Below are 25,533 nucleotides of genomic sequence, written 5' to 3'. Positions count from 1 at the left end.
CTCTTATACAATGAAGAAATAAGGTTACTTGAGGTTACCAGCCCCGTTTTAACGCACTCTCAGCCAATTTGTAAGCTTCACACAGTACCTATCCATGAGGCCCCACGATATAAAGCTCTTTCGTATTGCTGGGGCCCCAACCAATGCCAAGGCTCAATCTTGTTGAATGGCAAAGAGTTCTCAGTAACCGAAAATCTACTCGGGGCTTTACAAACCCTCCAAAAGGAACCAGGTTTTTACTGGGTTGATGCGATCTGTATTAATCAAGCTGATCTTCAGGAGAGAGGCTTACAGGTCACTCGTATGAAGATTATATTTAGCACAGCTGAGCAGGTTATAGTCTGGCTAACCGGAAACGTCGAACTGGCTTTCCTTTATCCAACGACAGCTGAGTGATCTCAGCTAGACGATGGGCGCTCCAGCTTCTTTGGTAATGCATATTGGCGAAGAGTCTGGGTTGTACAGGAGTTCGCTGTCTCCACGAGTGTCATCATTCTGTATCAGAATGGTCGCATCACATGGAGCGAGTTATTAGGGTTTATGTCATCACCATCAGTGGTGGGAAGAAATAATTTCACCGTGTCACAAGACTGGAAAGGGGTCGAATGCATCACAAGACTTATTAGTCTACGTCAAAGTTTCATACGGTGTTCCCCTATCTATCTGCTGGATCTACTATGGCGTAGCCGATCACTACTAGCTACGGATACGCTCGATAAGGTATTTGGGCTTCTTGGGCTGGCTCATGATGGCGACAGGTTTATGCGATATCCCCAGTATGGTATTTCCTCAAGGACTTTATACAAGAGAATGGCCACATCACTCTTGGAGAAAACAGGGAACTTAAACATTCTTTTCCTCAAGCACGATCTTCGGGACGAGTATCTTCCATCTTGGGTTCCACAGTGGCTTGATCTTCAGGACATACGATCGCGGGATTGGATTGACTATATGATTCGAAGAAGCACATCAACAGACGTGGACCCTCTAATCTGCGACTTACCTCGTGTCGAAGACGGTGTTCTCAGTGTGCGAGGCAAGGTGTTAGACATCCTTGCAAGTGTCACGACACCTTGCTACCCTGGTAGTCCTTTAGCAGCGCCTCTCCAAGCTGCAACCACATACGAGTCCAGACCTACCCCCTACGGCTGTGACGACAATATTTATTTTGCAATTGCCAAATCACTGTGCTTTGGGCTGAAGCTTTCTGGAAGCAGTCTGGCAAAACATATCATCGACCAAAGAATGAATATCTCCAAATCGCTAAGAGGTCGGCTCGGTTATTGGTTAGCTGATAACCAAGGCTTTCGGGTCGGGGGAAAGGGATTGTCCTTCTGGACCAGAGAGACGTGGGGAGACATGCCAAGAACAAACTCATATTGGCTTCAGCACAGCTCACTCGCCACAGGCCTTCTGAATTGGTCTTTGGGGTTAAGCAACGGAGAGATTGCCCGTCCGACAGCTGCCAACGATGATGATTTGCGGTTTTATAAGGAGGTAGATGATGGTTTATATACTTTCTCTACTGCTCAAATGCGCTTAAGTATCACAGAACGAGGGCTTATAGGTGTTGTGACCAGAGAGGCCTCTCGGGGCGACATATTTGTTAGGCTCGAAGGATGTGAGCGTCTAATTGTACTCCGAAAGGCTCAAAGAAACGACCGCTGGGTGGTTGTTGGAGAAGGTTGGCTGTGTACCGACCACACGAGATTCCGTGAGGTTGAGCCTGAATTCCGTTGGTTTGACATAGTCTAAGAAGGGACCAGTACCGCTACTGTCATTTCTCTCATTATCCATGCTCCTGGAAACCTTGTTGCCTTATGTAGACTCTTATTACATGTCAAAGATTAACTGCATCAATAGCGTTTTCTTAGTCAAGCTGAGTTATGTATCAATATTTCCAAAGGCGGATTACTCTTTTATAAAGATCAATAAAGTATTTACTCCTATATTATAGGTGTTTTCCATTTGATATAAGACTTACCATAACTCTATCTCCTCCATCGGACCCGAAAGCGTTATCTCCGCTACTAAACATTCTTTAAAACTTTGTTCCCTGTATGGGTCTGATATGGTTTGTTGAGAACATGGTCTCACCTGTTTGTGCAGCGTAAGCGGATAAAAGCGTTTACCTGGGTGGCAAAATATCGAGACATCCTTGGAATAACCACGGAGTCTACGCCATTTGGTTAGTAACCTGCTTTCAGGAGAACCAGCTTTCAGATCTGCCATCACTTCATCTTTTATATAATCCAGCGGAGTAAGAGTGTATATGCTACTTTCAGAGCAAAACACAGATTCATTCACTATATTCAATTCCTTTCAATGGTAGCCTCCATCTGATAATGTGTCAAGGCAAAACTAACCTGTTCGCTGTTGCAAAGTAGGAGCATAACTAGGTGTCGAAATATCGATGAACACAGCTTTTCTATGTGCAAAATGATGCTAGCTAATATCTTTATTCCTCCAAAAAGTTCAGAGAGTAATCCTCAGAGAGCCCAAGCCAATCTTCATAGATGTCTGTTCCAGCTGTCTGTGATAGTGGACCTTGCTGGAAAATATCATAGGGGCGATCAGCAGGGTCAAATGCTGTCATACAAATCAATGGCTCTGTATGCCCGGCAAAGCTGGTAGTCGCGTACTCAGAGTCAGTCTCCTCTGGTCCGAACGCTTCCTCAACTGACTGGAGATCCGAATGATTTCCAGCGAAGGACATTGATTTTAGGAAGTCACTGGGTAGAAAAGCTGAGCTTGACATGGAATCAAAGTCTGACGCATAAACCCCGGCGTTGGGGTAATGTTCTAGACTCGTAGATCCCTGGTAAGAGTCGTCTCTTGCTCTTATGTTGGTTTCCGTCATAGCCCTTTTGATATTAGGAAGCTGCTCATCCGATTCTTGCTTCAGCGGCTTGTTTTCGAATCGATCCTCAACCTTATCGAGAAGCTCCGGTAGTATATCGAACAGTTGTCCTGGGGTAGCTGGTAAACCTCGTTCTTGAACAGACTTTGACACAATTTGGCTGCCGTCTTGCCTCCAGATATCACGAATTATTCCCGTCATCTCTTGAGCAATACCATCTAAGAACGGCTTTGGTATAGTATCCGATGTCCCAAAAATAAGGACATAGATCTCTTGCCACTGAGCTTCTGACGATATGCGTCTGTCGGAACGAAGCTTGAGAGCCTCCAAAATGTGAGGGGGTATAGTATGAGAGCTATCTATTACACTGCGAGAACAGCTTCCTCTCTGTAGATGATCCTCATACAGCTTTGAAGAGGGAAACCCCTGTTTGCAGACAGAGCAATACAGGTTTGCTGCATGTCGTCTCTTCAGGTGTTGCTTGACGATTGATATAGTGACCATTCTGAGATTTATACACTCGAGAAAGCGAACTGGATCCTTTCTGTAAAATGGACACGCGAATGTCTCTTGTTTTTTTTTCTCAACCGCACCGCTTCCAGAGTAGTAATCTCGATCATGGTCCGATTCCTCAACATCGTTGTGGCTTTTGGTCTTTCGCCTTTTATTCGGGGGTGCATTATTGTCTTCGGCTGGTCTTTTCATCAAGTTTATCGTATCTTGATTTGTTTGGAGCCCTGAGACCGGGGCTTCGAGTTTCACTTCCGTCTTCATGTGCTGGAATGAGCCACCCATCACAGGGTCCAGTTGAGGGCTCGTTGGAAGTCTAGACATAGTGCTTGTGTTTCTGTTGTGCTCTGGTGAAAGGTCTGATATTGGATGGCCCATGTTTGCCGAGAAGTACAGGCTATCTGGCAACAATGCTCGACGAGAGTTTTCCTGGCCAGAACATGTACGCTCAATTTCCTGGCTCAAGTGATTGTCTCCTGGTTCACTTGGAGTACCCGTGTGATTCACTTTGCCTTGTCAATACCAGCTTGATGTGATTCGCTCACGACTTTGAGTTTCACTTACTTGGAGCCAGCACTCTTAGCCTCGTATTATTGTTCGGTCGATGCTTGAGTGGTCGTATGCTAAGAATCGAATGGCCTTGCTTGCCAGCATTTCGTTTCGAAGGCCTTACATTTATCGGTCTGCTTTTCCCCCTGTCCTTTGAAAGATCACCACCAAGATCTACGCACTCCTCCTTACAGATGATGCTCTCATCCACATTGATGCGTTCATTTCTTTGCGAGCTATGTGCACTGCACTCTTGGCGATCGGTATCGTATCGAACTAACATATTCTTTATCTTATATTACTTTGTCTTTGACCAGCTAGATCGAACAGCGCTTAACGACGAATTCTGTGCAGATTCTATAAGTCCATATGTCTCTTGTAGTAGCAGATTTTGAAGAAATACAGCCGAGGTTGATCCCAGATTGGTTTAATAAACGTAGACGGGGAAAAAAGTGAAAGCTTGCCCAACGAAAATGGGTTGCTAGAAAACGAAAAACATCGCAGGACAGCAGGGAGCGATGTGCCAACTATACCATTTGGACTACGGTAGGGGTTCATCAGCTTAGGCATACGTCAGATGGGGCACATTGTAATCACTGCGCCCGGTACATCAAGGTACAAAGACACACATTGCACAAATGGCGCTCAAATTCAGCATGTTTCATTTTAACCTAGTACCGCTATATCCATGTGGTATTACGATCCTTTCGTGCATATGCACAGATACCCGCACTATTCAAGACATCCCACTTTGTCAAGCCTCACAATCTTGCTTTGAGGTCTGCTGATTTGGCCAAGTCAGTTTTTCCAGGTGCTGGCGATAGTGGATCTCGTTGGCTGCAACCCCCTGTAAGCAGCCGTCGCTGAATGTCGAGGCCAGAGTCCGACAGCCAATCTTGAATGCGGCCATCACATTCATGGTCAGAGCCTAATTGGCTTGATCTTCTGCAAGTACATCAGTTTCTTGGTTTTCTGTTAGCGAATGGGTAGATTTGTTAACCTTCTTGACGACTGTGTGTGGCCTGGCATGATGAAGTAGGCTATTTGGCGACCATCGAGTTTCGACTACCAGACAGAATACGAACTCGAATTATATAGCATCGCTAACGCTTCATTTCCACGAATGTGCTCTTCATCTTCACAATGGTGACGGGTTATGTGAACTGTCCACCATCGTGAGCCCTCGATTGATTGAACGTCACTAAAACAAACTAGACTACAACCCTCGAGTCTTTGAACTCGTGACGAATGTGTACCTGCGTTGACACGACCATTCAGAAGAAAAACGCCAGGGCGAACTCTGCGAACCAAGGAGGTGTATAATGCATGCGCCTCAAAGCTATGACCAATCACTATCTCCAATCCCCTGGGTGATAAGCCTCCACGACTGCGAAGGGTTGAATCACCTTGCATCACAAGCGTCAAATTCCCCCGCAACGTCCACATCCGTGGAGATAACGAGGCCTCTCAAGCAATATTCGCCGTCACCGGCTTCCACATCTGTGGAAGAGGATCTGCAATAGACGATCTAGGCGCTCTAGCGTCCACGATCGTGGAATCAAACCGCCCGATTACTATGGCATACCGCTATTCTTGGTAATTTTGTATCCGATCTATCGAACTCTATTGCTCACCGCATGTTGTCGCTATTCAATTTAAACCCTTCTGGAACCCAATTCAGTGTGATGAAACAGGTTGGGGTGCCTATGTTCATCTGAGGATTTAGCTGAGTAAATGATGCTGGTGGTTTTTCGTACACCACGCACACGATTGTGATGCGGCTCTGCTCTTGTCTGCCTGTCAAGGCTATGTTTGTAGAATTAAAAACGCCCTCCGCAACTGTGGATGAGGCAAACGGTTCGCGTTATACATACTAATAATACAACCACCAACCCATAAACCCATACAATGAAACACAATTAACCTTTGTTTAATCTCAAACATTCAATAAGCTTCAATTGCAATCTCCAGGTTCACAGTGCTTAAAAGGGGATGAACGACATTGGCGCCCTGTTACAGAAGTACCCAAGACCTTACTAGTAGCGGCACGATGTTTTCGGAACTTTCAGTACGACACCGTTGGAGGCTGTCCAACAGTGAGAACGACGAGTCGTCCGCCCCAGGCTTACACAAACGTTTCACCAAACGCCTCTCGCATTTCTGGAGACGTAAACGAGACAGGTTCGATGCCAAAGTGGCTACGAAGACAAAGCAAGTAGGGGATACGCCATCAAACAATGGAAATGATGATCGCAAGTCAATTGGCCAGCGAGTGCCCTACCAAACCCTGAGCCTGCTTTTCAAGTCAGGCTACCCTGTACCTGACCTCTTGGCCCGCGCGAGGCTGCAGTGTCAGCAAAATGGTAAATAGCTTTCCAAAAACAACTTTGACTGGGTTGAACCTGTCATTGACACAGAGATGATTAGTTCTCCATACGCACAGTGGCCATCTGGGGGATTTTCGCCCAGCCTCGCACATCGGCCCGTTCCCGACATTGGGTCTTGCCCCTCAGAAGCTAGACTTCTGTACGGGGGATCATTACAGGACTGCTGTTGGGGGGCCCTCTAGCCACAAAAGGCCCCCGGGGAGCCCTGGCAAGTCTGGCAGCAACAGCAAGAAGCCACGCAAGGAGAACAAACAACCCGCCGACAAAGCCCAGAATGGCGTAAATGGTGACGGTGCTGGTGATGATGACGACAACGACCATAGCGACACAAATAGTGATGACGATGAGGACGATGAAGGTGATTCCAGCCGCGATGGGCCACGTTATCCGCTACCCACAGGTTCCCCCGACCGCAAAACAATTGCATGCCCATTCCACAAGTATCATCCAGCTCGGTACTGCAAATGCAAAGGCCTCCGCATAACGTCCATCAGCTATGTCATTCAGCACATCGGCAGAGGCCACGTATTGAAAGAAGTGAGGATAGACGTACAGGCGACCGCTCATTCAACGGATGACAGTAGTCCCACTCGACCAGATAGGACGCCAGACCCCAATAAGATCGTATACTACTGTCCGACATGCCGGTATGAGTTCCACGGCCGTGGGGCTGATATCAGATGGGAACGCCACACGGATAAAGGATGCAAGACAAAAAGCATTGCGGATACGGGTGTTCTGCTGCCGGCAGAGTTTAAAAAGCTCAAAGATGATGTCATTGCGACGTCTGGCAATGATCAGAAATGGGAGAAAATATGGTCGACATTATACCCGGGAATAACGACACCAACCCCGTACAATGAGGCAGAACCTGTTGCTCCATTGACTGTTGTTGATGCACAGCCACACAACGATATCCAACATGATCCACTTCCCGGAGCTGCCAATGAGCCTTACCACCCGTCTCCACAAGGTTTCGGTCAGCAAGGAGCGAATTTTCCGCAAAACCCTCAGAATCATTTGAGCAATGATTCATTTACCGACATCTTTAGTGCCTCCTGGGGTACGGCGGATGAGTTTGGAGATGTGAACCATGCTACAAGCCACATCCCGAACCCCGCACCGCTGGACTTGACGCAGTGGTCTATGCAGCCAACGCAAAATCCGCCGTTTCCCAATAATAACTGGCAAAACTTCACTGCGAGCATCATTTGTCGCGTCTGTGGCAACGCTAGTCATGTGGCTCACGATTGTCCTGACCGGCACCAGAACAACTTCCACGGCCCTCAATAATTGAAGATGATCCTTTAATGACATCGTGTATTATTCTTCATTTAAACATATTTCCGTCTTTTCTCGGTTTTCTGCGCTTTTATTGGGAGCGAGAAGTGGGGCACTTGAACAAGTACAAAAAAAGAAAGACATCAGCGTTGCGAACATAATTGAGGTCTGGAGGGTTTAAAATGAGATATGATGGGTGATTGAAGCGTCAAAGGAGTTATGGGAAATTTATGATACGTTATGAATATTGGTTTGCTCTAACAACAGCATTGTTAAGGTACCTTGCGGCTGCATTGCGTTAGATGGCACCCAAAACATTAGAAGACAGTTAGTTAGACCTCCATATGATGAGATTTAGAGAGCGCTATTCACATCAATTTGTACAACTTGCCTGTCTTCAACCCTCAAGTTGATGTAAGCACATAAAGAATACCTTGACAGGCGATTGATTCGAAAATTATCAACGAAAGCAGTCCGAACGATAAAGTCAGGATGAGGCTCTACTAACAAATGCCAAACAAGCTTGCGCGCCAATCAGATCATAGGAACATTCCGAACATGGTGAATCCACCATCATGCCACTAACCAGGGGCTCGCTCAGGGCAGAATGACGACACCCAGCCAAAATGTGAGATGATTTTTGGATCATGTGAATCTGAACTTCTGGGGTTTCCCCGTGCCCAGCGTATGGAAATCAGCAGCTTTTCGCAATCAGGCCATAGCTTCGTAGCAGTACCATTCGAGTTTATCCTCACAAACGCCCATGATCTCAGCGCACAAGACCATATCATCGGGATCAGCCGGGTCAATTGAGGATAAAAGGGAATTGAGCTGCAACTTGTAAATAGCATTCGTCACCAATTGACTACTCATCAATCAAACACCACTTAAATCAGCACTCAAATTACCATTGAACATTTATTTTAAATCATGACGACCAATTCATTCGGCTCAGCGCTTCCCCGCTTCGACTTCCCCCGCCAACCCGCTGCCCCAAAATTGACAGCCCAAGCGGCTCGTGCATTCCCCACTGTCGCCATTGTCGCTACTGCTGGTTCGTCTCCAAACCAACTTCAAGTACGATTGACAAAAGCTAACACTTGTACAGCGGCTTATTACTACACATATTACTACGCTCCCAGCCGGGAATATCACATGTACACACACTCCTCGATACAAAATAGCTCCATGTTCCAGAGCACAAGGAGTACAAAACCCAAGGCCGAGATAACGCCTTTGGAACGGATGGAAGAGATAGGGTTGTGGTGGACAGCATATTGAGCCATATATCACTATTGACGAAGAGGATTTGTTCGACTTGTCTTTGCAAAGGAGTATTATTTTAATCTCGGGCCGAGTTTAAGCCCGAGCAGGGTTGGGGAACGTGTTAATCAGTCAGATATACCATCGAGCCGGGGGCGCACTATATAATTCAATCATTGGCAATCATGTTTTCTCTACTAGGTGAACCTAGGATGACTTATTCCAGCTGTCTGGAATTTTAGTCTGACCCAGTCCTATATATGATCATCCGAGAACGAAAAACTTTATGATTATAACGCCTCCTGAGTTGTTTCGTTTTGTTACAGCTACACTGCTCTGCCACGTCTGTCGGATACAAGGTCTACTGATTATATATCTCCACCAGAGATAAGTCCACCTTTCAGACTCAAAGGCTCAAAAACCTGTATGCACCCTTGACGATTTCCTTTGAGTGGAGAGTTGAGTATTCTTCGTCGCTCAGACCAGACATGTCTCATTCTATTCTCAACAGACGGCTCTTTCGTCCTCTACACACGACTACTCTCAAGTATGTGTTCCCTCTAGAAGTCCAAGGCTCTCAAAGATTCTAACTTGTCTGTCCCCTTTTCAAATTACACCGCTTGATGTAGTCTCAACGCTCTGTTTATTCATCGAAGCTATCTGAGCAATGGTTTGATCTTCTCATTAGAAGCTGTTTAGGTTTTGTACTGAAGATTGGTAGTCCTCTGAAGATAGAAATTCCTCCAAGGAGGTAACAAACGACATGAAATCCTCCATCGAGATGTCACTGCTGGGGTCCCCTAGATGCCAATCCATCCTGAGATCCGAACGGAGCGGACCGGCTGGGTGATCAGAATAAGAGTATCCGAACTGGTTTTGATGCTGAGTAGGCGTGAGACAGGTGAAGGTGTAATTTGACATGCTCGAAGTTTCAATGTTATTTGAAAACTGCCATTCTTGTGTTAGTGGACCGACTGGCTCTGGGACTTTGATTGAGCCCCGATTGAGCATCTGACTGCTGCCCACCTCCAAAGACTCGCAGGCATGTCCAGAGTTTCCTCCTTGTAGAATCTTCTTCCCGGTGTTCTGGACCTTTGCAACTGGCTCTTCCAAACTCTCTTCCGGCAGTGTCTGCTCCTTTTGTTCAAAATAGCCCTCAACTCTGCCGAGAATCTCAGACAGCAATGGGCGTAACTCATCTGCGCACGGAACATTCAGTGTACCCCTCAAACTAGAGATAATATTCTGCTCTTCCTCTCTCCATATCCTTCGCATGATTCCCGTGATCTCTCTGAAAATGCCGCCATGATGTGGGTTTAGTGTGTCCCCGAGCTTTCCAAATAAGATCCTGCATATTTCATGCCATTGAATCTCAGGAGATGAGCGCCTATCAACACGGTACTTGAGTACTTCTTGTGCACGCGGAGAAACGCTGCCGTGGTTTGTACAGTCCCTTATTGGACATTCCTGCTGCAGGACATGCTCCTCATATGTCTTTTGTGAAGAGAACCCCCCAGAGCATCTGGAACAGGTATAATTCCACGTGTGCCGCCTCTTCAAGTGTTGCTTAACATCTGATATTCGAATCAGCCTAAGGTCGATGCAATCAAAGTAACGTTCGGGGTGTTTCCTGTAGAAAGGACAAGCGAAGGCCCCGGTTCTCTTATCTGTATTTGTTGCTGTAGCAGCGCGACTCTTTTTTTGCGGCTCCTTATTTTCTGCAGCACTCCTTTTGAAGGGAATTGTCGATGATTTGTTATCCGAACTAGTTTTCTCTCTCTGTGGCTGCGCCTCTGGAGATTGTTCCCAGCACGCACTCTTTGGGAGTAAAGGTCGTTTAGCTGTTGCGCCCCCTAGCACCACCAATTCATTTTCATTTGAGAGGGAAAGCTTTGCTTTGTCCAATATTTCCGTCTTTGGTGGTAATATAGCGTCCGATGCCTTTTGCCGTGATTCCGTATATGACGATGGCCCAGAGACCGGATGGCTCTCGCACCGTTTTGCCATATCTGGGCTTGAGGAGCCTTTGAGATATGCAATGAACTGTTAGCTTCCTAGACCCTCGAGAATAACAGAAATGAATCATACGATAAAACATATAGAAATGGCTCTGGACATGATTGACTTTTTCGTGTTGATTTTGAGACCTAGCGGGTGAACTCGATGATCCATGAAGCTGTTTGGGCTGCCGATCTGCATGCCGGTCGTCCAGAATGAAGGGTTTTGTAACTCTGTACTTGTCCTTCGCCCTGTAAGCAATATTACGATCAGTGCCTGAACAGTCATTGGAAAATCCCCAGATTCTTTCCGGTTCGGAAATATAGGACTTTGGACCGATTTTCATTCTGGGATTCCAATTAGTTGCGCAAATTATCACGGTTAGGTATTCACGCTGTACGTAATCAACACGTTATGTCCAATAGGGAACAATGCCGAAGACTTATTCAAGTTAAGTTGTGCTGCATCGCTTGGGAGATAGGGAAGGCATCCAGTACTAGAAATACAGCGGGCATGCGGCTGAAAGAGTTCGCGTACCTAGGGTTGAGGATGAAGAAGTACAGGCAACGAGGCAACTGAAGGTCGGGCCCCAAAACATATGCGAGCCACTAGGGAGGAGGGGAGTAGAATAGCAGACAGCCGATAAAGATGAATGAGACCACTCTGAAATATACAGCCTCTGGCATTTTCAAGATTATTGCTTTGTCACCATGCAGTGTATTGAGTGATTGATGTAACTCTGTGATTATCAGGATTTTCTAATCGTTCATTGCATCGTCTGGCACGCCATTATGTCTTCTGTCTTTATTTTCCATTTTCAAGCCCGTGCTGAGACTCATTTGTCTCACCTAGCGCGATGCTCTTCTCTGATACTGCAAGCTTATGACGTCCCAACGAGACATTCTAATCGCTTATAATGAAATACTCTGAAATTACCAAACAATATTGCACTTTTAACCCCCATCAAATATGCCTCCACAAGAAAGCCTCCATAGGCCTTGAATTAAATCATCCTTCTCAGTTTCGTGTTGAGCTCTGAGGCTGTGCCACGTCGACGCTCCTGTCAGCAGCCTGCCTTGGAGGTCAAGCCCTGGATCCGACAGCCAACTTTGGATTCTGCCCTCGGATTCTACTCTGCGGCTTAATTGGTTCGGTTCACTTCGAGTGCGGGTTAGAGAGCATGGCTAGTATGATGGGTATTTCAAACAAACCTAGTTGACGTTGTCATAGAAGATGGCATGTTTGATCCAATAACTGAGTTTGTGACTGACTGCTAACCAAAAAGCATGTTGGAAGTCGGCGAATGAGTCATATTCACCATATAAATATTGCTTCCTCACCAGATTGTCGTCCTCCGTAACGGTGGATGCTAGGCCTTGGCACCATTTCACGAATGTGGAACAATTCATCAAATGCCGACGAAGATCATAACCAGCAGATCTTGAGGGTTAATGGGGTCTCAGCATGGCTACAGCATGGCTACAGCATGGCTATGGAGAACCGCAATTGTGGGCGTGTAGAGCAATAAGTGGCGGCCAATGAGAGCTGTGGGTGTGTCGTACAACAGCAATAGTGCACTACAACATCGAATAGAATCATCAGGCAGGGATAAACCACCGCCCAAGCTTCCGCTTTTGGGTACGAGGAAAACTCTCACTGGAGGGGAGGCCTTGGGTGAGAACCGGTTCGCCAATGGAGTGATGGTCCGATAGGTCGGCATAAAAAGACAGTTACAATGATCTCAACTTTCCGCGCAGGCGTAATACTTCCGCATATGTGTACAGTCACGCACCTGCGTGAGACATGGCTGCCCAAAGACAATACCCTTTGTGATAATCCAATATACGAGTAATGATCGTCTTTCTCCTGTTATTCGGAACCCTAATTATAAGCTCATTCACGAGGACAATAGCGAGGAACTAGGATGATATTCTTGCAGTTCAATGGGGGACTTTGATTGCAATTAATTGCACGGAATTGGTCGACCTATACATAGCAAAGCACTCGTAGTAAGTGAGGCTGTTTCTCTTCCGCGGCTGTGTAGGTTGGTCTGTGTGATTGCATGTAAGTGTAGATTATCAATAACAGAGCCTCTAAGACCTGCGCAATCGCGGAAGGCAGAATGCTGCATTGATTAAAAGGGCTCCCAATATCTTTCTCTTTGAATTTCATTCCCAAGTCAGTTGCTGTAAGCATTGGCGTTCTTTCAGTCTACGGCAACTCCTTCTTTTCCTTGATTCCACAAAGACACGGCATAACTCTCCCCGGCCCTAGTCCTTTCTCTGAGAATATCCCTCTCACACGATGTTCAGTCAGCAAAATCTCTCTCTCAACGAAATTCATATCCCAGGCGTCTTCGCATGTCCATTCTACAACACCGACCATGTAAAATATCATGAGTGCAGCCACATTCGTCTTCGCCGACCAAGTGATGTCTCCTGGCATCTCGAACGGAGTCATACGCTACAAGAGGTGAAGCTTTGCACAGCTCAAGGGGCCGAGGCAGCCATTAGTAATGGAAAGGAGAAAGGCCTTTGCACAAACCCCAAGGACATCAAGGTCTACTGCACGATTTGTCGTCTGATGTTCCGTGGCCGCGACGCGGAGGTTGACCTCGAACGCCACCAGGCCGAAAGCATCTGCCAACTAAAGACTATTGAAGGGACGGGCATGTTGCTACCTAGAGAGCTCGAAGAGGTCATTACTGAGCGCTCCAGCGCAACGGCGAGCCCTGAAGACAAATGGTACGCTATGTGGAGTGTGTGCTTTCGACCTCTGGCAACGACAAGATTTCGGAATGTCCCAGCGTCCCCATACGTCCAGATAACCGCCGCGCGCGAGGCTGCCGAAAGACTCATTTGCCAGGTCCTGGGCAAGCTGCGTATCCCAATGGAGGACCATAAGTCCGCTTCCAATGAGATCCTCAGCGGGCTTTACCCTGTTCAGTTTGGAGGAGACGCCGAAGTCAAGAAGATTGTCAATGATCTGCAGAAAAAGCGAACTTCAGCGCTCCAGGAAGCGGAATTCGATGAATTTTGCCGATCAACTCTTGGTTCCTCAGAAGTGACACCGCCAGGTGTTTTGTCCACCGATACTGTGCACCACGAACAACAACACACAATGGAGCAAGTAGACAATGGGACGATGAGTCTCTCAAGCCTGATCCCAGGAGAACCACAACCGCTGCAACCCTTGTATTCTACAGTATCTACTGTGCCTTCATATTTCCGTCTCCCGGAAACTCAAACCTCTTCCCAGATGACAGGTTCGGCGTCTGGGCAGTATATGGAATTGGATGACTATGCCCCTTCAAAAGGGTACGCTGGCGGTTTCAGTGACGGCTACTAGTTGCCTTCTATGGCTTTCTGCCCTGAATGTATTCCTCCAATCTGTTCTGTTCAACTTTTCACGTCCATTCCTTTCTCTGTCATTTTCTTCTTTGTCGTTATACGCAGAAGACATACACATGCGTTTCTGTCAGCGCAGGAAGCAAAGCCGCAGAAAACTCTTCTTTTCTGAACATTTAGTTGATAGTGCGGTTTTTATATCCGTTATTGGGAACTTGATACGCTTTTAGTATTAACTGAAACTTCCAATTACTATATGTGAGGTTCGTAGTGACATAATGAGTGTGTATGCTTTTATTACAAGATCCAAACATTAATTTCTGCCCTGTGGATGACACTCTTCGATAATTGTGTCCCTAAAACACCCCTTAGTAGGTCCTCTGGAACTAACCCTTAGGTTTCCCGCAAGGCATCGATGTTTGTAGGATGACATTCTCTGGCGCTCCAAATAGTCCAAGTATGCATTCGGAGCCATTCGAATGCCAAAGGTCGTAAAGCATGGATATGCGTTATCTAGAATTCTGGCCTAGATACGGGAAGCGCGGCTGTTGAGAATCCGGAAACACGATAGACCAAATGAAAAGCCACTGGGCCTCTTCACCAGTGCAATGCGAGTCTGTCTCGAGCAGCATCGATTTCTGGCTTTCACTTAATCCAAACAATGGACCCGGAGTACGCCGTTGGCATTTTCCAGTCAAAACATGATCGTCGCGACAGATCTGCGTGTCGAATGCTTCGTAACAGTTTATACAGTAGCATGGCCGAGAATGAGACTGGAATAAATGCTCAATGACATCCGAAATGTTTTGTAGGTTGCTCGCGAGCTGACATTGGCGGCATTTCTCAGGATCATAAACATAGAAAGGGCAGTCAAGATGAAGGTTTTCTCTAGGCCGGTGCGTAGGACGCGATATCACGACGAGATCCTCATCACTGATGTCGCATTCATCAAATACTTGCCCATGCGTCATCTGCTGCCCATGTGACGTTGTGAAGCGTTTTTGAGGGGGCAGTCCATTCTCTGGCACTGTGATGGACTCCTTCTTCTCGTCATTCTGAATCAGCTTCAGTTCCGATGATGATAGGTTTCCAACGTCATCTTCATCTTCGTTGTCATTTGTAGACCAGTAATGAGGCTCCATGTCATGCTTGGGAGGTAAGGGTGCGGCATGCTTCCGTAATGGTGCATTGGGTTGGTGGTGAGGACAGTGATCCCATTGGGTAGTACGCTTGGCCTCCTTTATGTCGTTTCTTGGTCGGATTGGTTGCTTGAGCTCATGCTGGCAACATTCAGGTTCAGTCATTGCTTCTGCCTTTTTTCGACGAAAGGGAGATTCAAGGTACTGAAGGATAATGTACAAGAGACCAAGACTGCAGGAGAACATATTGATATTGATGATTAAACACAGCTCAGGCAATAAACCTGCCCATTCTTTTCTCTGGATGTTTACTGATTCTTATATTCATCTGCTCAGCCCAATTCTGGTGAGGCAGATAATCCGCAGCACTTATGTGTATTTGCCTGATCCACTATGAAATTGAAGCTTAGGCGGTGAGAAATGCAGCCTACCGTGAGACAAGCCAATGAGGATTGGCTAATCTGGGTCATCGCAAAGCCTGTGTACGCAACGGCGGAAGAGGCAATGCAGAAACTTTCGATACTCAATCAGATGTCCGATGCAGGTTGAAAATAAAATGGTTCGCCAAGAAATCAGACTCAGCTTCTCGAGGTTTGTGTGACACAAAGACCTTTTCATTCCGGGGGCAACAGCCTGATGCAATACCACGACGGCATGATCACAAATACGCATCGCAATTGTGAATCTCGTGTCATGACTCACAGCCGCGGATCCACCATGCTCAAGTTTTGAGCATATTCACGATCTAAGCCAAGTCCTAAATGTCTAGAAATGAGTGCTGCGGCACCGAATGTAGTTGGCCTGATTTCAAGTTCTCTGTGTTGATTTAAACTCTCAGCAAACAGTCCCAACTGAAAATGACACATGTAGCTCACGATTTAGACATGAAACCGCGTTCAAGTTGGCCTCATTTCTACCTGAGGCCAGCCATGCATCATGCCAGTAGGTCAAGGTTAAAAGAGGCTTCAGCCCCCAGGGCATAAAGGTAAAGAACGCCAATAAATACATGCAGGCAATACACATTACCCTCCCTATTGCTTAATAGATCACATTTAGCTGAAAAGCTTGATAACCTAATCTGCGAAGATAAGCAGGCCTCTTGCTAGGATGGATGATGTGCGTCGTCAAAGGACTGCTTCTGATGAATATAGAAATCAAGCCGCTCTCGCAAGGCAGTTCTTCGTCTTCTGCCATCAAGCTAATTGCATAAAGCTTAAATCCACAACTTTATGATGATCAATCGGCTGTACTTCTCGTCAATTTAGTACGTCTTAAAACCCTGAAGCTAGGTTCTCTCTGCTGGAGTAAGCTCTCAGCCACAAGTCTCGACTGCAAATAACACTTCTAACTCCCTGAAGAAATTCGGGTTCTTTGCAGTACTAGCTTGATGTCTGAAATATAATGCTCCTTGATATTATTCAACTCTGAACCTCTATGCTTGCCTTTCAGTACACTTCCAGTCCCGCGCCCTTGATATGTGACCCGGCGCTCAAGAATTTTGGTATCTACTACTCAATTAAGTATAAACAGTAATTCAAGATCAAAAGATTAGTTCCAACGCAGTATGCTTTTTATTTGATGGTTAAGGACAGCTGTGAAGTTCTCACAGCAAGCTATCAGTACAAAGGAGGACCCTACAAAGGCCGCAAATTTCAAGTTCAACTCCTACATAAAGATTCGAGGTGCGCTATAAACAGCTTGAAATCTCATGGCAGTTCAAATGGATGGAGAACTGAGACCAACAAGGGCTTTAACAACCACATGAAGCCCATCACAAAGAACGCCAGGTTCAGTGACTATCATCCAAGCGTCCATAACTCTTCCCTCTGGATTGCGAGATTAGCTATCCGAAGACAGAATTGCAGAATGGCTATCCCCTGTCAGTGCCCAGTCTACCAGACCACGCAACGCGTCCTGGCAGATAGTATCATTTCTTACGTTGTTCCCATCAGCATGACTTCCCAGTCCTCCAAGGTAGCCAGAGACGACTTTCTGACCATCGACCATCCAGAAATCCCTCACCATGGAAACTTTCAGCCCCTCATCCCGATCAAGGTATGGAGATCGAGGCTGCTCTCTACCTGGGAAGACCGTAGACCAAAGACGACGCCAACGACGTGCTTCTCCCAACTCATACCGATCTCTCTTGATCAGTCTCACCTTTTGACTTTCAGTCAGCCCTATCGATGCCTCTTGATCGATTCTTTTGCATGCGTTCTCCAAGACGTGGTTGTCTCGATCAATCAACGTTTCAAAAGTCTTCCAGCATGTACGACAATACAGAGGCTTGTCGTGTTGCCGTAAAAGATGCTTGATCAAAGCTTCAATGGAGGATAGATCTTGTTCGACAAGACATTTCTGATGTTTGTCGGGTGCATGGATGTAAAATGGGCAAGCAAGATGAAAGAAGCCTTGTCTGCACGTTGGGTGAGAGATTATAACGAACTCCTCCTCACTGTGACTCCCTTCGTCGGCTCTTGGAAGACCCGACTGCCATTGTGATGTTCTGAAACGCTTTCGCGGCGGCAATCTGTCCTTTGGCGGCGCAGTGTATTCTACCCCATCAGCCCAACGACCGAATCTCTCTCTCAAAAGTTGCTGTAGATTGATTTTTTGCTTCAGAGATAATTGGCAGCACGAAATGATATTCTCTTGAGACTCTAGATGTTCGTTGGTGCTGATGATTGCATCATCGTCATTGCTTGGAGAACCCTCGCTTCTTGGGAGGGCTGTAGCCTCGTAGAGTTCAGACTCTTTACATTGATTGTCGAGAGGCGATAGCGACCGGCCAGATCTTGTTTTCTTCAAACCAGTCTGGGGACACTGTTGGGTTGATTGTCTAGGAAATTGCCTCACTGGAAGCTTTCGAGACCTTTCCAGTGTCATGATGAAATCTTAGAAGAGTTTTGCTGGCGATACGACGGGATCGAAAGGCAGGAGAGTTCTTTGCCACCAAGTTCGTGAGGAAGCAGGAGGTGTAAAGATTCACGGAATGTAGGTTCTGTGGCTGGATGCAACGATAATCTTTAGGAAGACCGTCTTTAATGTACTCACTGTCCTGTAGCCTGATGTAAATTTCAAAAAAACTCGAGTTTTGTTCGCGGGTAACCAATGAGCTTGCAGCCAGAGTATGTAACGCTAAAAAATGTCACTCTCGCTTCTCAAAATGGTGTTACGTTTGTGCCAATTAAAAGACAGTCTATCTTGGAGTCTGCACAATCGTGGAATGGCTTTTCAGCCCTAAGCCAAACAGGTCCTCCCTTCACTTTACGTTGGTGCAGAAACGACTAGGCTATTGCAGAGTCAGCAGAGAAGATGCCTGTCGCAGATAGAATGCCTGCGGCGAAACACCCGCAGCGGTACATGACAAAGCCCCAATCTGAAGTTGCCACGATTGTGGAGAGCTTGTCTGACATTGAATTGCGTGGTTGGTGGTACAACTGCCGACTTACCGCTTCACTACAAGCGCAATGCATGTCGGGCTTACCGTAAGTATTTATCTGAAACTAACATAGGTTGCGTGGATTGAAATCACAATTCATGCACAGCCCGGCTTGAAATAGACGGCAGGTATCTGTTGTTGAGATGAGCGGTCTCCTGATGACGAATGGCCTACGAACGACATTGTTTTGATCTGCTTAGTAGTCTACGAATTCGCTGGTGCTGAAATCGCAATTCTGCATCTTTGGTTCCCAGTTACTCTGGACCGTGTGCCGAAACATTATCTACGGTGGCCGGGCTGTGAGCTATTAGAGAAGTCACCAAATTATTTGGTATGTCGATACGAAGCCCAAACAGGCAGCAGCATAACTAGTCACGAGATTCTTTCATAAAGAGACCAAATCTCAATTAGTCAAAAGGTCATTGTGTCCTGTTTCACTCAGTCTGCTCCTAATGATATAATCCGTCGCTAAATATAATACGTTTGTGACCAACAGGTCCGCGTCCGACCAGATGTCCTTGGCTGATAGAGTCTTGCTAGTCCCGTCATCAATCAATGAATTCTATTGCCCATAAACGTAAGATTCTATGTAGGCGGAGCTCGGCTGGAGCAGTTCAACAAGAATCATAGAGCATGATGCAGACAGCGATGACAAGTATACAGATCAACAGCGTCCATATGAGCAGCATTCTCGTAGCAGCATTTAACTCGATTTCCTGGAGGTGGCAATAGTCGAACAGTACCCACCTAAACATTGAGCAAAGCATCATGTATTGCGATTGAGTAACCATTCCAGGGAGAACTTCACGAGGAGCTCTCAAAATTCTATATTTAGGCTCAATATCAGAAGCCTAGAGAGGAGTGTGATATGCAAGAATAACCACTATGCAAGAAGATATTTTAGCAAGATTTATATTACCCCAAGAGCCAATATTAGCCCTTTTCAATCGAAATGCCCTCGGTGATCTCCTGCTAGGCTAAGAGCTTTTGTGACCAACAGTGTCCAGGCCAGTTGCAGTCTGTCAAGCTTCGGCTGAACAAAGGCTTACTCGTGTACCTTTATCGATTACATATCAAATATATTTTATTCCATATAGACCTCAATCAGCTAGACTACGTCAACAAGATCAACAGAGACTTAACGGGTGCCATGATGACTGTACAAAAGCAGTGGAAAAGTTATAGTATCTTCTTCCAATCTTCCAGAGCCTTGATCTGCTTGTGTCTTCTCAATAGTATCCTTGTACTTCATTATAACCCACCACTTGGATTTGGGTCTCATATCGGTTGCCGCTACATGACCGTTTGTTTACAATGAGGTATTGGCAGTAATTCTGTGACTGTGCGATTAGCACTTTGAGTCAAGATGACTTCAACGAGTTTAGAATACTCAGCCTTCAGCTTGTTTGAGATCAACGTCGCTTATAGATTATGTGGCCAATGTGGTCGCAAACAAGCATCTTTTTCGTCTACTCCAAGCCTGGAGTCTCCAGCTTCAGTACAAGACATCTCGTTAACGATAATTCCTGTATTACACCCATTTCTTGGCCGCAGAGGATTATAGCTGCAACAATAGGTCCATATTGAATCTCGCAACTAGATAGGATCGCGACCCGGAGGCCTATCTAAAGCTTACCCTTGGATATCCCTTTATGCTTTCAGTGGGTCTTGTCACCTCAGATTGTGGCGAGACTATAGTCTATTTCGAGACACTTTTCTCATGTGGCTTCAAACCAAGATGCAATATCTATCGACTGCTGTTTGGACGTGCTGTCTTATGCCTTCTGGTTTGTGATGTCTCGCCCTCGTCGGCATGGGCGCTCTTGCATGGACCGGTCCAGATTAAATGGTTCTGATATGTGATCTTGGCATATTTATGCAGCACCGTGATTCTATAGGCTATGGGCTACTTCAATAAGAGAGAGCTCACGCCTCTGAGACACTATTAAAAAAGGCTGGCTGAGACTGCTCCCAATGAAGTTTAAGTGAGGGGTTAAGACCTGTCCTGTATGAAGAGCTGAAAATTGAAGGCTTGGCTAAGACCAAAAGAATGCTGCGATGCAATGTGACAGTCAACTCAAAGCCTGATAAGAAAAAGCCACTGTGTTTTCATATGGTAGTATGAGGCCTAAAACAGGTGTATGCGAGTTTTCGGGTTTATCTTCAGCTGTAACAAGAAACGCCATTCACCAGCTCCGGGCTTTTTACTGGTGCTAGAAACGCCACCCGCGCTTCCGTCACCTATAGCTGCGTTCGTCTACGCCCTACTGGGTACTCTCCGCATACCTCAGATCGATATATTGACATTAGCTTGCATGAAATAGCTCAATGCATGTGATTATTCCTACGGCGGCCGTCTTTGATAGGAAATAGCGATCGGACAAGGATGGAAAGGCTTGTCTTACCACGTCTTTGGCTGATATGTTCAACTAGTCACCACAAAAGCTGAAATACTGAGACTCGCCTTGCCGGATGGGAAGTGAAGCATATAAACGCAGTCTTGTCCTCAGTTTGTTGGTTTCTATCACAGCATCCAGGACATCAAGAGCCCCAAAACCACCAGAAATACTCATCCTTGAACAAATCAGCTTTCGGCATCATGGACAATATCAACAATGCTCATAAAGAGGGGGCTGTAATCGGCCTCCGCGAGGTTGCAGGCGTAGGAGAACGCCTCGACATCGACGTCATGTTGATGACGCAGCCGGACACCTTCAATTTGTTTCTCATCGCCTTGATGGAGCTTCAGGACATGAAGGAGAAGAACAAGGAGATAACATGGACACCTGACCCTGGCTATTCCTTCACCTCGGATGATATCATGTCTTGGTACCAGATTGCTGGTAAGTCTGTCCTTGGTCCACGTGCTCCAATGACTGCTAATTAACAACAGGTATACATGGCCTGCCAGCCGAAGATTGGGCTGGAGAAAAGGATCGTGGGAAGACAAAGCGTGATATCACGAGAGATGGCGATGGCTACTGTGCCCATTCCACCCCAACCTTTGCGCTGTGGCATCGACCTTACCTTGCCATGCTTGAGGTAAGAAGATTGGCTCACCACGTAATACTCTGCTGATCACTCCGAATATAGCAAACTATCTTTCGTCAGGTCGATAACATCGCCAAGCGATTTTCTGAGTCTCCCGACGTGTCAGACGAAGATAAGAAAAAATACAAGGCTGCCGCTAAGAAGTTTCGACTTCCTTACTGGGACTATTATCGTCCCAGAGGGGGGCCGGTCACCTTCTCAGGAGTGGTTAATGGCACCACAACCACATCTCCATATGACTTTCATGCCCCGAGGATCTTTACGAAGAAGAGGGTTATGGTCAAGCGTCTGCCCGACAACAAGCTCATTGAGATGCCTAACCCGTTTTTCCAATTCGAATTTGACAAGAGCGGCTCGGACAGAATTGACTGGACGTTTTCTCAGCTCGAGGTGAGTCTACTATGATAGTGATAGTGACGGCTTGCTCACATGTCTACGCCACAACAGCACGACAAGCTACCCGATGCGAAAAAGCGAACATGTCGTCACGGAGGTTCCGAACCGTACAATACCAGCTTACTTAACACGAGGCTGAATGAAGTTCGAGAAGATCAGACGCGTGCCTGTCTTGCCATGATCGAGGACAAGGTCTACAGTAACTTCAAAGCATTTTCGACTGACGCCATCATGGACCCTGACATTGGTCCCACAAAAGCTTTGCGAAAGACCACCGGATCGATTGAGGGATTTCATAATGCCTACCACGGGTACATAGGTGGGTTTGCAGGAAACCCGAAGGATAAGATTACAGGTGGCCACATGGGCAGTGTTCCTGTGGCCGGGTTTGATCCGATTTTCTGGATTCATCATTGGTAAGTCAGAGCGCCCACGGTACAGGCAGCAAGTTCGGTTCCTAATACAAGATCACAGTCAAATTGATAGAATATTCGCTATCTGGCAGGCTGCCAATATTGATGATGACGACAAGCATTGGTTCAATGAGTTGCCAGGTGCGGAATTCCAAGCTTTGGGCGGCGCAAGCCTCCACCCATTCCGCAAGTGGCCTATCAAGCCGGCCAAGGAAGACAGGTATTGGACTTCCGATTCAGCCAAGCATACCGATACACTCGGATACACCTATGCTGAAACTGCCGGTGGAAAGAAAGGTGATCAAGTTCGCAACGAGTTCACGAGGAAATATGGCTGGAGCCGAAGACTCCTTGCCAATGAAGAGATTGGGGTACCCCCGAAGGACATGATGCCTTTAGACGTTTCTAAAGCTCAAGTCTTCTTTGGCTTACCTTCTGATGATCTGTTCACGCCTCTGATCCCGCCGCCAATCCAGCCAAGGGCGGAGCAAAAGGTCCTGGCAGCATCAACCTCATCAACCCACTTCTCTCAAGAGTGGTACATCGACGTCGTTGTCGAGAGGTAAGCAAAGGAAAGGTATTGAATATCGACAAGCCATGACTAACTATTGTCCAGGATGGCTTTAAATGGATCTTACACCATTTTCTATATTATCGGTGATGTTGACGGCCATTCTGGTATGGAATGGTCTTCCCTCCCAGGCTTTGTCGGCATTTCGCATATCTTCACCTCAAGCACCGAGGTTTGCGAGAACTGTTCAGACCAGGAGCGGCAAGCTCAGCTTGTTACTAGCACGACTCCCATGACGTCGTTGTTACTCGACTATGTCAAAATTCGGCAGTTGGATAGTCTGAGCCCAGAACATGTTGAGCAATTCCTCATCGACAAGTTGAAGTGGCGTGTTCAGACTGTAAGTAGCAGCATTGATTGTTGTTGAGATGAAAGATGTGACTGACTGAATTCGTAACTACAGATTGACGGCAAGATCATTGACCCTAGACGCTTGGATAGAGATTATACGATGAAGCTCGGAATCAGCCGCAAGATTGCACCCTTGCCCGGGCAGGACGGGGAGGTTCGGTACACTTTTCATCCTGAGATCATCGACACCATCATCAATAACTCCTCACCTGAAAGTACAACCTTGGCAGCTCAGTAGGAATGAGCTGCCAACATCAAGTTTCAAGGTTATGTAGCAATTCAGTTAGGTTTCACGTGCAATTCAATCAGAATACTTGCACAATCCTCACAAGGACCTTGGCTTGAGCTGTTTAACGCACACATTCTGGCAAATTGATTACTATATAGATAATTTGGCAAATGTCCAGATGATTCCGTTTCAGTCCGAGTAATAGAACTCCATAGAGCATGGTGATATGAGCACAACCACTGTGAAAGAAGATTCCTCTTCTGGCATGGTTGGAACACTGTGTCAGCCCTTTTCTTAACCACATAAATTCAATGGGTCAGCTGGACTGCCTCTCTCAACACTCTTATGATACCGCTTACTCTGCTCACTGTAATGGAAAAAAATCACGCACAGAGTTTCTTACACCCTCAAGCAAACTTAGAAGAGTCAAACGATATCTCAATGTTATCGATCATATTGGGAACACCGCTTATGTAAATATTGTTACGAATGTGACCTGGCTTCGATCCTTTGGGAGATTAGAGGGCTCTCGTGATACGCCTTCCCCGCTGAAGTAAGCCCCAGAGTGGCATTTTAACCGTTTTTTACGTTGATTATTGGTTACTCAGCTTTCAGCTCTGACAACTATCGAATGGTGGCGGTGAAGCTGCATAGCTGAAGAAATGTAACTGCATATAATCACATGCCTTCACTTTTCATTCAAGGAAAGTTAAATAGAGACTTAGCTCCTGAGACTTCGCTCTTCTTTGTCAAAACCAAAGCAGTCAATCTACAATTGCGCACCTTCAGCGTATCCACTTGCCATCCAAATTACCTCTACATATAATCACGAAATAGTCATGGCCCGACATACAGGTCTTGATCAGACAGATCTTTACGGAGCCAAGCTCGCGGAACTTGTCGCTCAGAATGTCTCGAATCCACTTCCAACAGAAAATGCAATCAATGCTCGACTGACTGGCATTGATGGAACTGGTACTGCCGTCTTGGCAAGCAAGATCACGACGACCACCGACAACTTTGGCGGCTTCGCCCTAGTTCTCCAGGACGATGCAAAGTACAACGACTTCTACTGGCTTCAATTCATCACTCGACAGCTCGTCGTTGACAATGTTGCCAAGACCGGTAAATTGGTCAACAAAGCATCGACTCCTGCATACGAGCTGGTAGACGCCGCGGGAGAGGTCAGAGACTTCGCCAGTGGCGCTGGAGCATCAAACTGGAATACCTGTTGGGGAGTTGACTCTGGCCTCACCAAGGGCTGGTTTGGTGACACGTATGAATACGCGCACTCAGACGCTCTGAAGATAACAGCCATCCTGGACCCTCCGAGCGTTTTGATGGGGAAAACCCCGACATCCAACACGGAGAAAGCTCTATACAAAGATTGTCCTGACGGACTGGTTAATATGAAGACTCAGCTGGGAAATGATCAGGGAACCTCCCGCGCCTATTTCTCTGACTATCTCTTGAAGAAGGTGGACGGGGGCAACTATCGCGTCTATGCCCGCTTTGACCTGACTTTGACTTGGAACGCGAGTGAAGCAGACAAGAAGAAATTTACACTCAACCCTTTGGCTGCCACTCAGACCAATACTTTACTCGCCTGCCATACGGCTGCTCTGCAACATATAACGAGTCGCGGCGATGATTCTTTCCAGACTTTCCGCAACAGAATTATTTAGTGAAGAAGCACAATGGGCGCTGTGGTGATGGCAGGCACCGACGAATCTTGATGGAGCAGGG

At 46.6% G+C, this 25,533-nt stretch overlaps 10 protein-coding genes across 12 annotated transcripts; 6 read left to right on the top strand and 4 right to left on the bottom strand.

Annotated features, from left to right (window-relative positions):
• Positions 1-810: 810 nt before the first annotated feature.
• On the top strand, positions 811-1,755 carry FVEG_16145 (hypothetical protein; the record flags this gene model as incomplete). Its single annotated transcript, XM_018905383.1, has 1 exon — positions 811-1,755. The coding sequence occupies one exon, from the start codon at positions 811-813 to the stop codon at positions 1,753-1,755; it is 945 nt and encodes a 314-aa protein (XP_018753701.1).
• A 150-nt stretch (positions 1,756-1,905) lies between these two features.
• On the bottom strand, positions 1,906-4,460 carry FVEG_07591 (hypothetical protein). Its single transcript, XM_018896267.1, has 2 exons — positions 3,935-4,460; positions 1,906-3,876 (listed from the first exon to the last, which is right to left on the bottom strand). Exons 1-2 carry the CDS (start codon positions 4,200-4,202, stop codon positions 2,459-2,461), a joined length of 1,686 nt encoding a protein of 561 aa, XP_018753702.1. The 5' UTR covers positions 4,203-4,460; the 3' UTR covers positions 1,906-2,458.
• A 1,509-nt stretch (positions 4,461-5,969) lies between these two features.
• FVEG_07592 (hypothetical protein) lies at positions 5,970-7,981 on the top strand (the record flags this gene model as incomplete). Its single annotated transcript, XM_018896268.1, has 2 exons — positions 5,970-6,282; positions 6,347-7,981. 2 exons carry the CDS (start codon positions 5,970-5,972, stop codon positions 7,597-7,599), a joined length of 1,566 nt encoding a protein of 521 aa, XP_018753703.1. The 3' UTR covers positions 7,600-7,981.
• Positions 7,982-8,349: 368 nt separating this feature from the next.
• FVEG_07593 (hypothetical protein) lies at positions 8,350-10,134 on the top strand. Of its 2 annotated transcripts, XM_018896270.1 has the most exons (3): positions 8,350-8,641; positions 8,696-9,520; positions 9,572-10,134. In XM_018896270.1, the coding sequence occupies exons 1-2, from the start codon at positions 8,518-8,520 to the stop codon at positions 8,866-8,868; spliced, it is 297 nt and encodes a 98-aa protein (XP_018753705.1). In that variant the 5' UTR covers positions 8,350-8,517; the 3' UTR covers positions 8,869-9,520; positions 9,572-10,134. The 2 variants fall into 2 exon arrangements, with proteins under 2 accessions (XP_018753705.1, XP_018753704.1); XM_018896269.1 differs by having other exon boundaries at positions 8,696-10,134.
• Positions 9,535-10,125, bottom strand: FVEG_16146 (hypothetical protein; the record flags this gene model as incomplete). The annotated part of the gene is made up of 1 exon (XM_018905384.1): positions 9,535-10,125. One exon carries the CDS (start codon positions 10,123-10,125, stop codon positions 9,535-9,537), a length of 591 nt encoding a protein of 196 aa, XP_018753706.1.
• Positions 10,135-13,152: 3,018 nt separating the features above from the next.
• Positions 13,153-14,196, top strand: FVEG_07594 (hypothetical protein; the record flags this gene model as incomplete). The annotated part of the gene is made up of 1 exon (XM_018896271.1): positions 13,153-14,196. One exon carries the CDS (start codon positions 13,153-13,155, stop codon positions 14,194-14,196), a length of 1,044 nt encoding a protein of 347 aa, XP_018753707.1.
• A 487-nt stretch (positions 14,197-14,683) lies between these two features.
• On the bottom strand, positions 14,684-15,499 carry FVEG_16147 (hypothetical protein; the record flags this gene model as incomplete). Its single annotated transcript, XM_018905385.1, has 1 exon — positions 14,684-15,499. The coding sequence occupies one exon, from the start codon at positions 15,497-15,499 to the stop codon at positions 14,705-14,707; it is 795 nt and encodes a 264-aa protein (XP_018753708.1). The 3' UTR covers positions 14,684-14,704.
• Positions 15,500-16,882: 1,383 nt separating this feature from the next.
• Positions 16,883-18,437, bottom strand: FVEG_07595 (hypothetical protein). Of its 2 annotated transcripts, XM_018896273.1 has the most exons (2): positions 17,273-18,378; positions 16,886-17,204 (listed from the first exon to the last, which is right to left on the bottom strand). In XM_018896273.1, exons 1-2 carry the CDS (start codon positions 18,218-18,220, stop codon positions 17,178-17,180), a joined length of 975 nt encoding a protein of 324 aa, XP_018753710.1. In that variant the 5' UTR covers positions 18,221-18,378; the 3' UTR covers positions 16,886-17,177. The 2 variants fall into 2 exon arrangements, with proteins under 2 accessions (XP_018753709.1, XP_018753710.1); XM_018896272.1 differs by having other exon boundaries at positions 16,883-18,437.
• Positions 18,438-21,375: 2,938 nt separating this feature from the next.
• Positions 21,376-23,796, top strand: FVEG_07596 (hypothetical protein; the record flags this gene model as incomplete). Its single annotated transcript, XM_018896274.1, has 8 exons — positions 21,376-21,619; positions 21,670-21,818; positions 21,870-22,034; positions 22,095-22,217; positions 22,302-22,639; positions 22,698-23,198; positions 23,253-23,547; positions 23,611-23,796. The coding sequence occupies 8 exons, from the start codon at positions 21,376-21,378 to the stop codon at positions 23,794-23,796; spliced, it is 2,001 nt and encodes a 666-aa protein (XP_018753711.1).
• Positions 23,797-24,626: 830 nt separating this feature from the next.
• Positions 24,627-25,472, top strand: FVEG_07597 (hypothetical protein; the record flags this gene model as incomplete). Its single annotated transcript, XM_018896275.1, has 1 exon — positions 24,627-25,472. The coding sequence occupies one exon, from the start codon at positions 24,627-24,629 to the stop codon at positions 25,470-25,472; it is 846 nt and encodes a 281-aa protein (XP_018753712.1).
• Positions 25,473-25,533: the final 61 nt, after the last annotated feature.

Source organism: Fusarium verticillioides, chromosome 8 (genome assembly GCF_000149555.1).
Source record: "Fusarium verticillioides 7600 chromosome 8, whole genome shotgun sequence".
Taxonomy (NCBI): Eukaryota; Fungi; Ascomycota; class Sordariomycetes; order Hypocreales; family Nectriaceae; genus Fusarium; species Fusarium verticillioides.
This window is presented reverse-complemented; position numbering and strand designations above follow the sequence as displayed.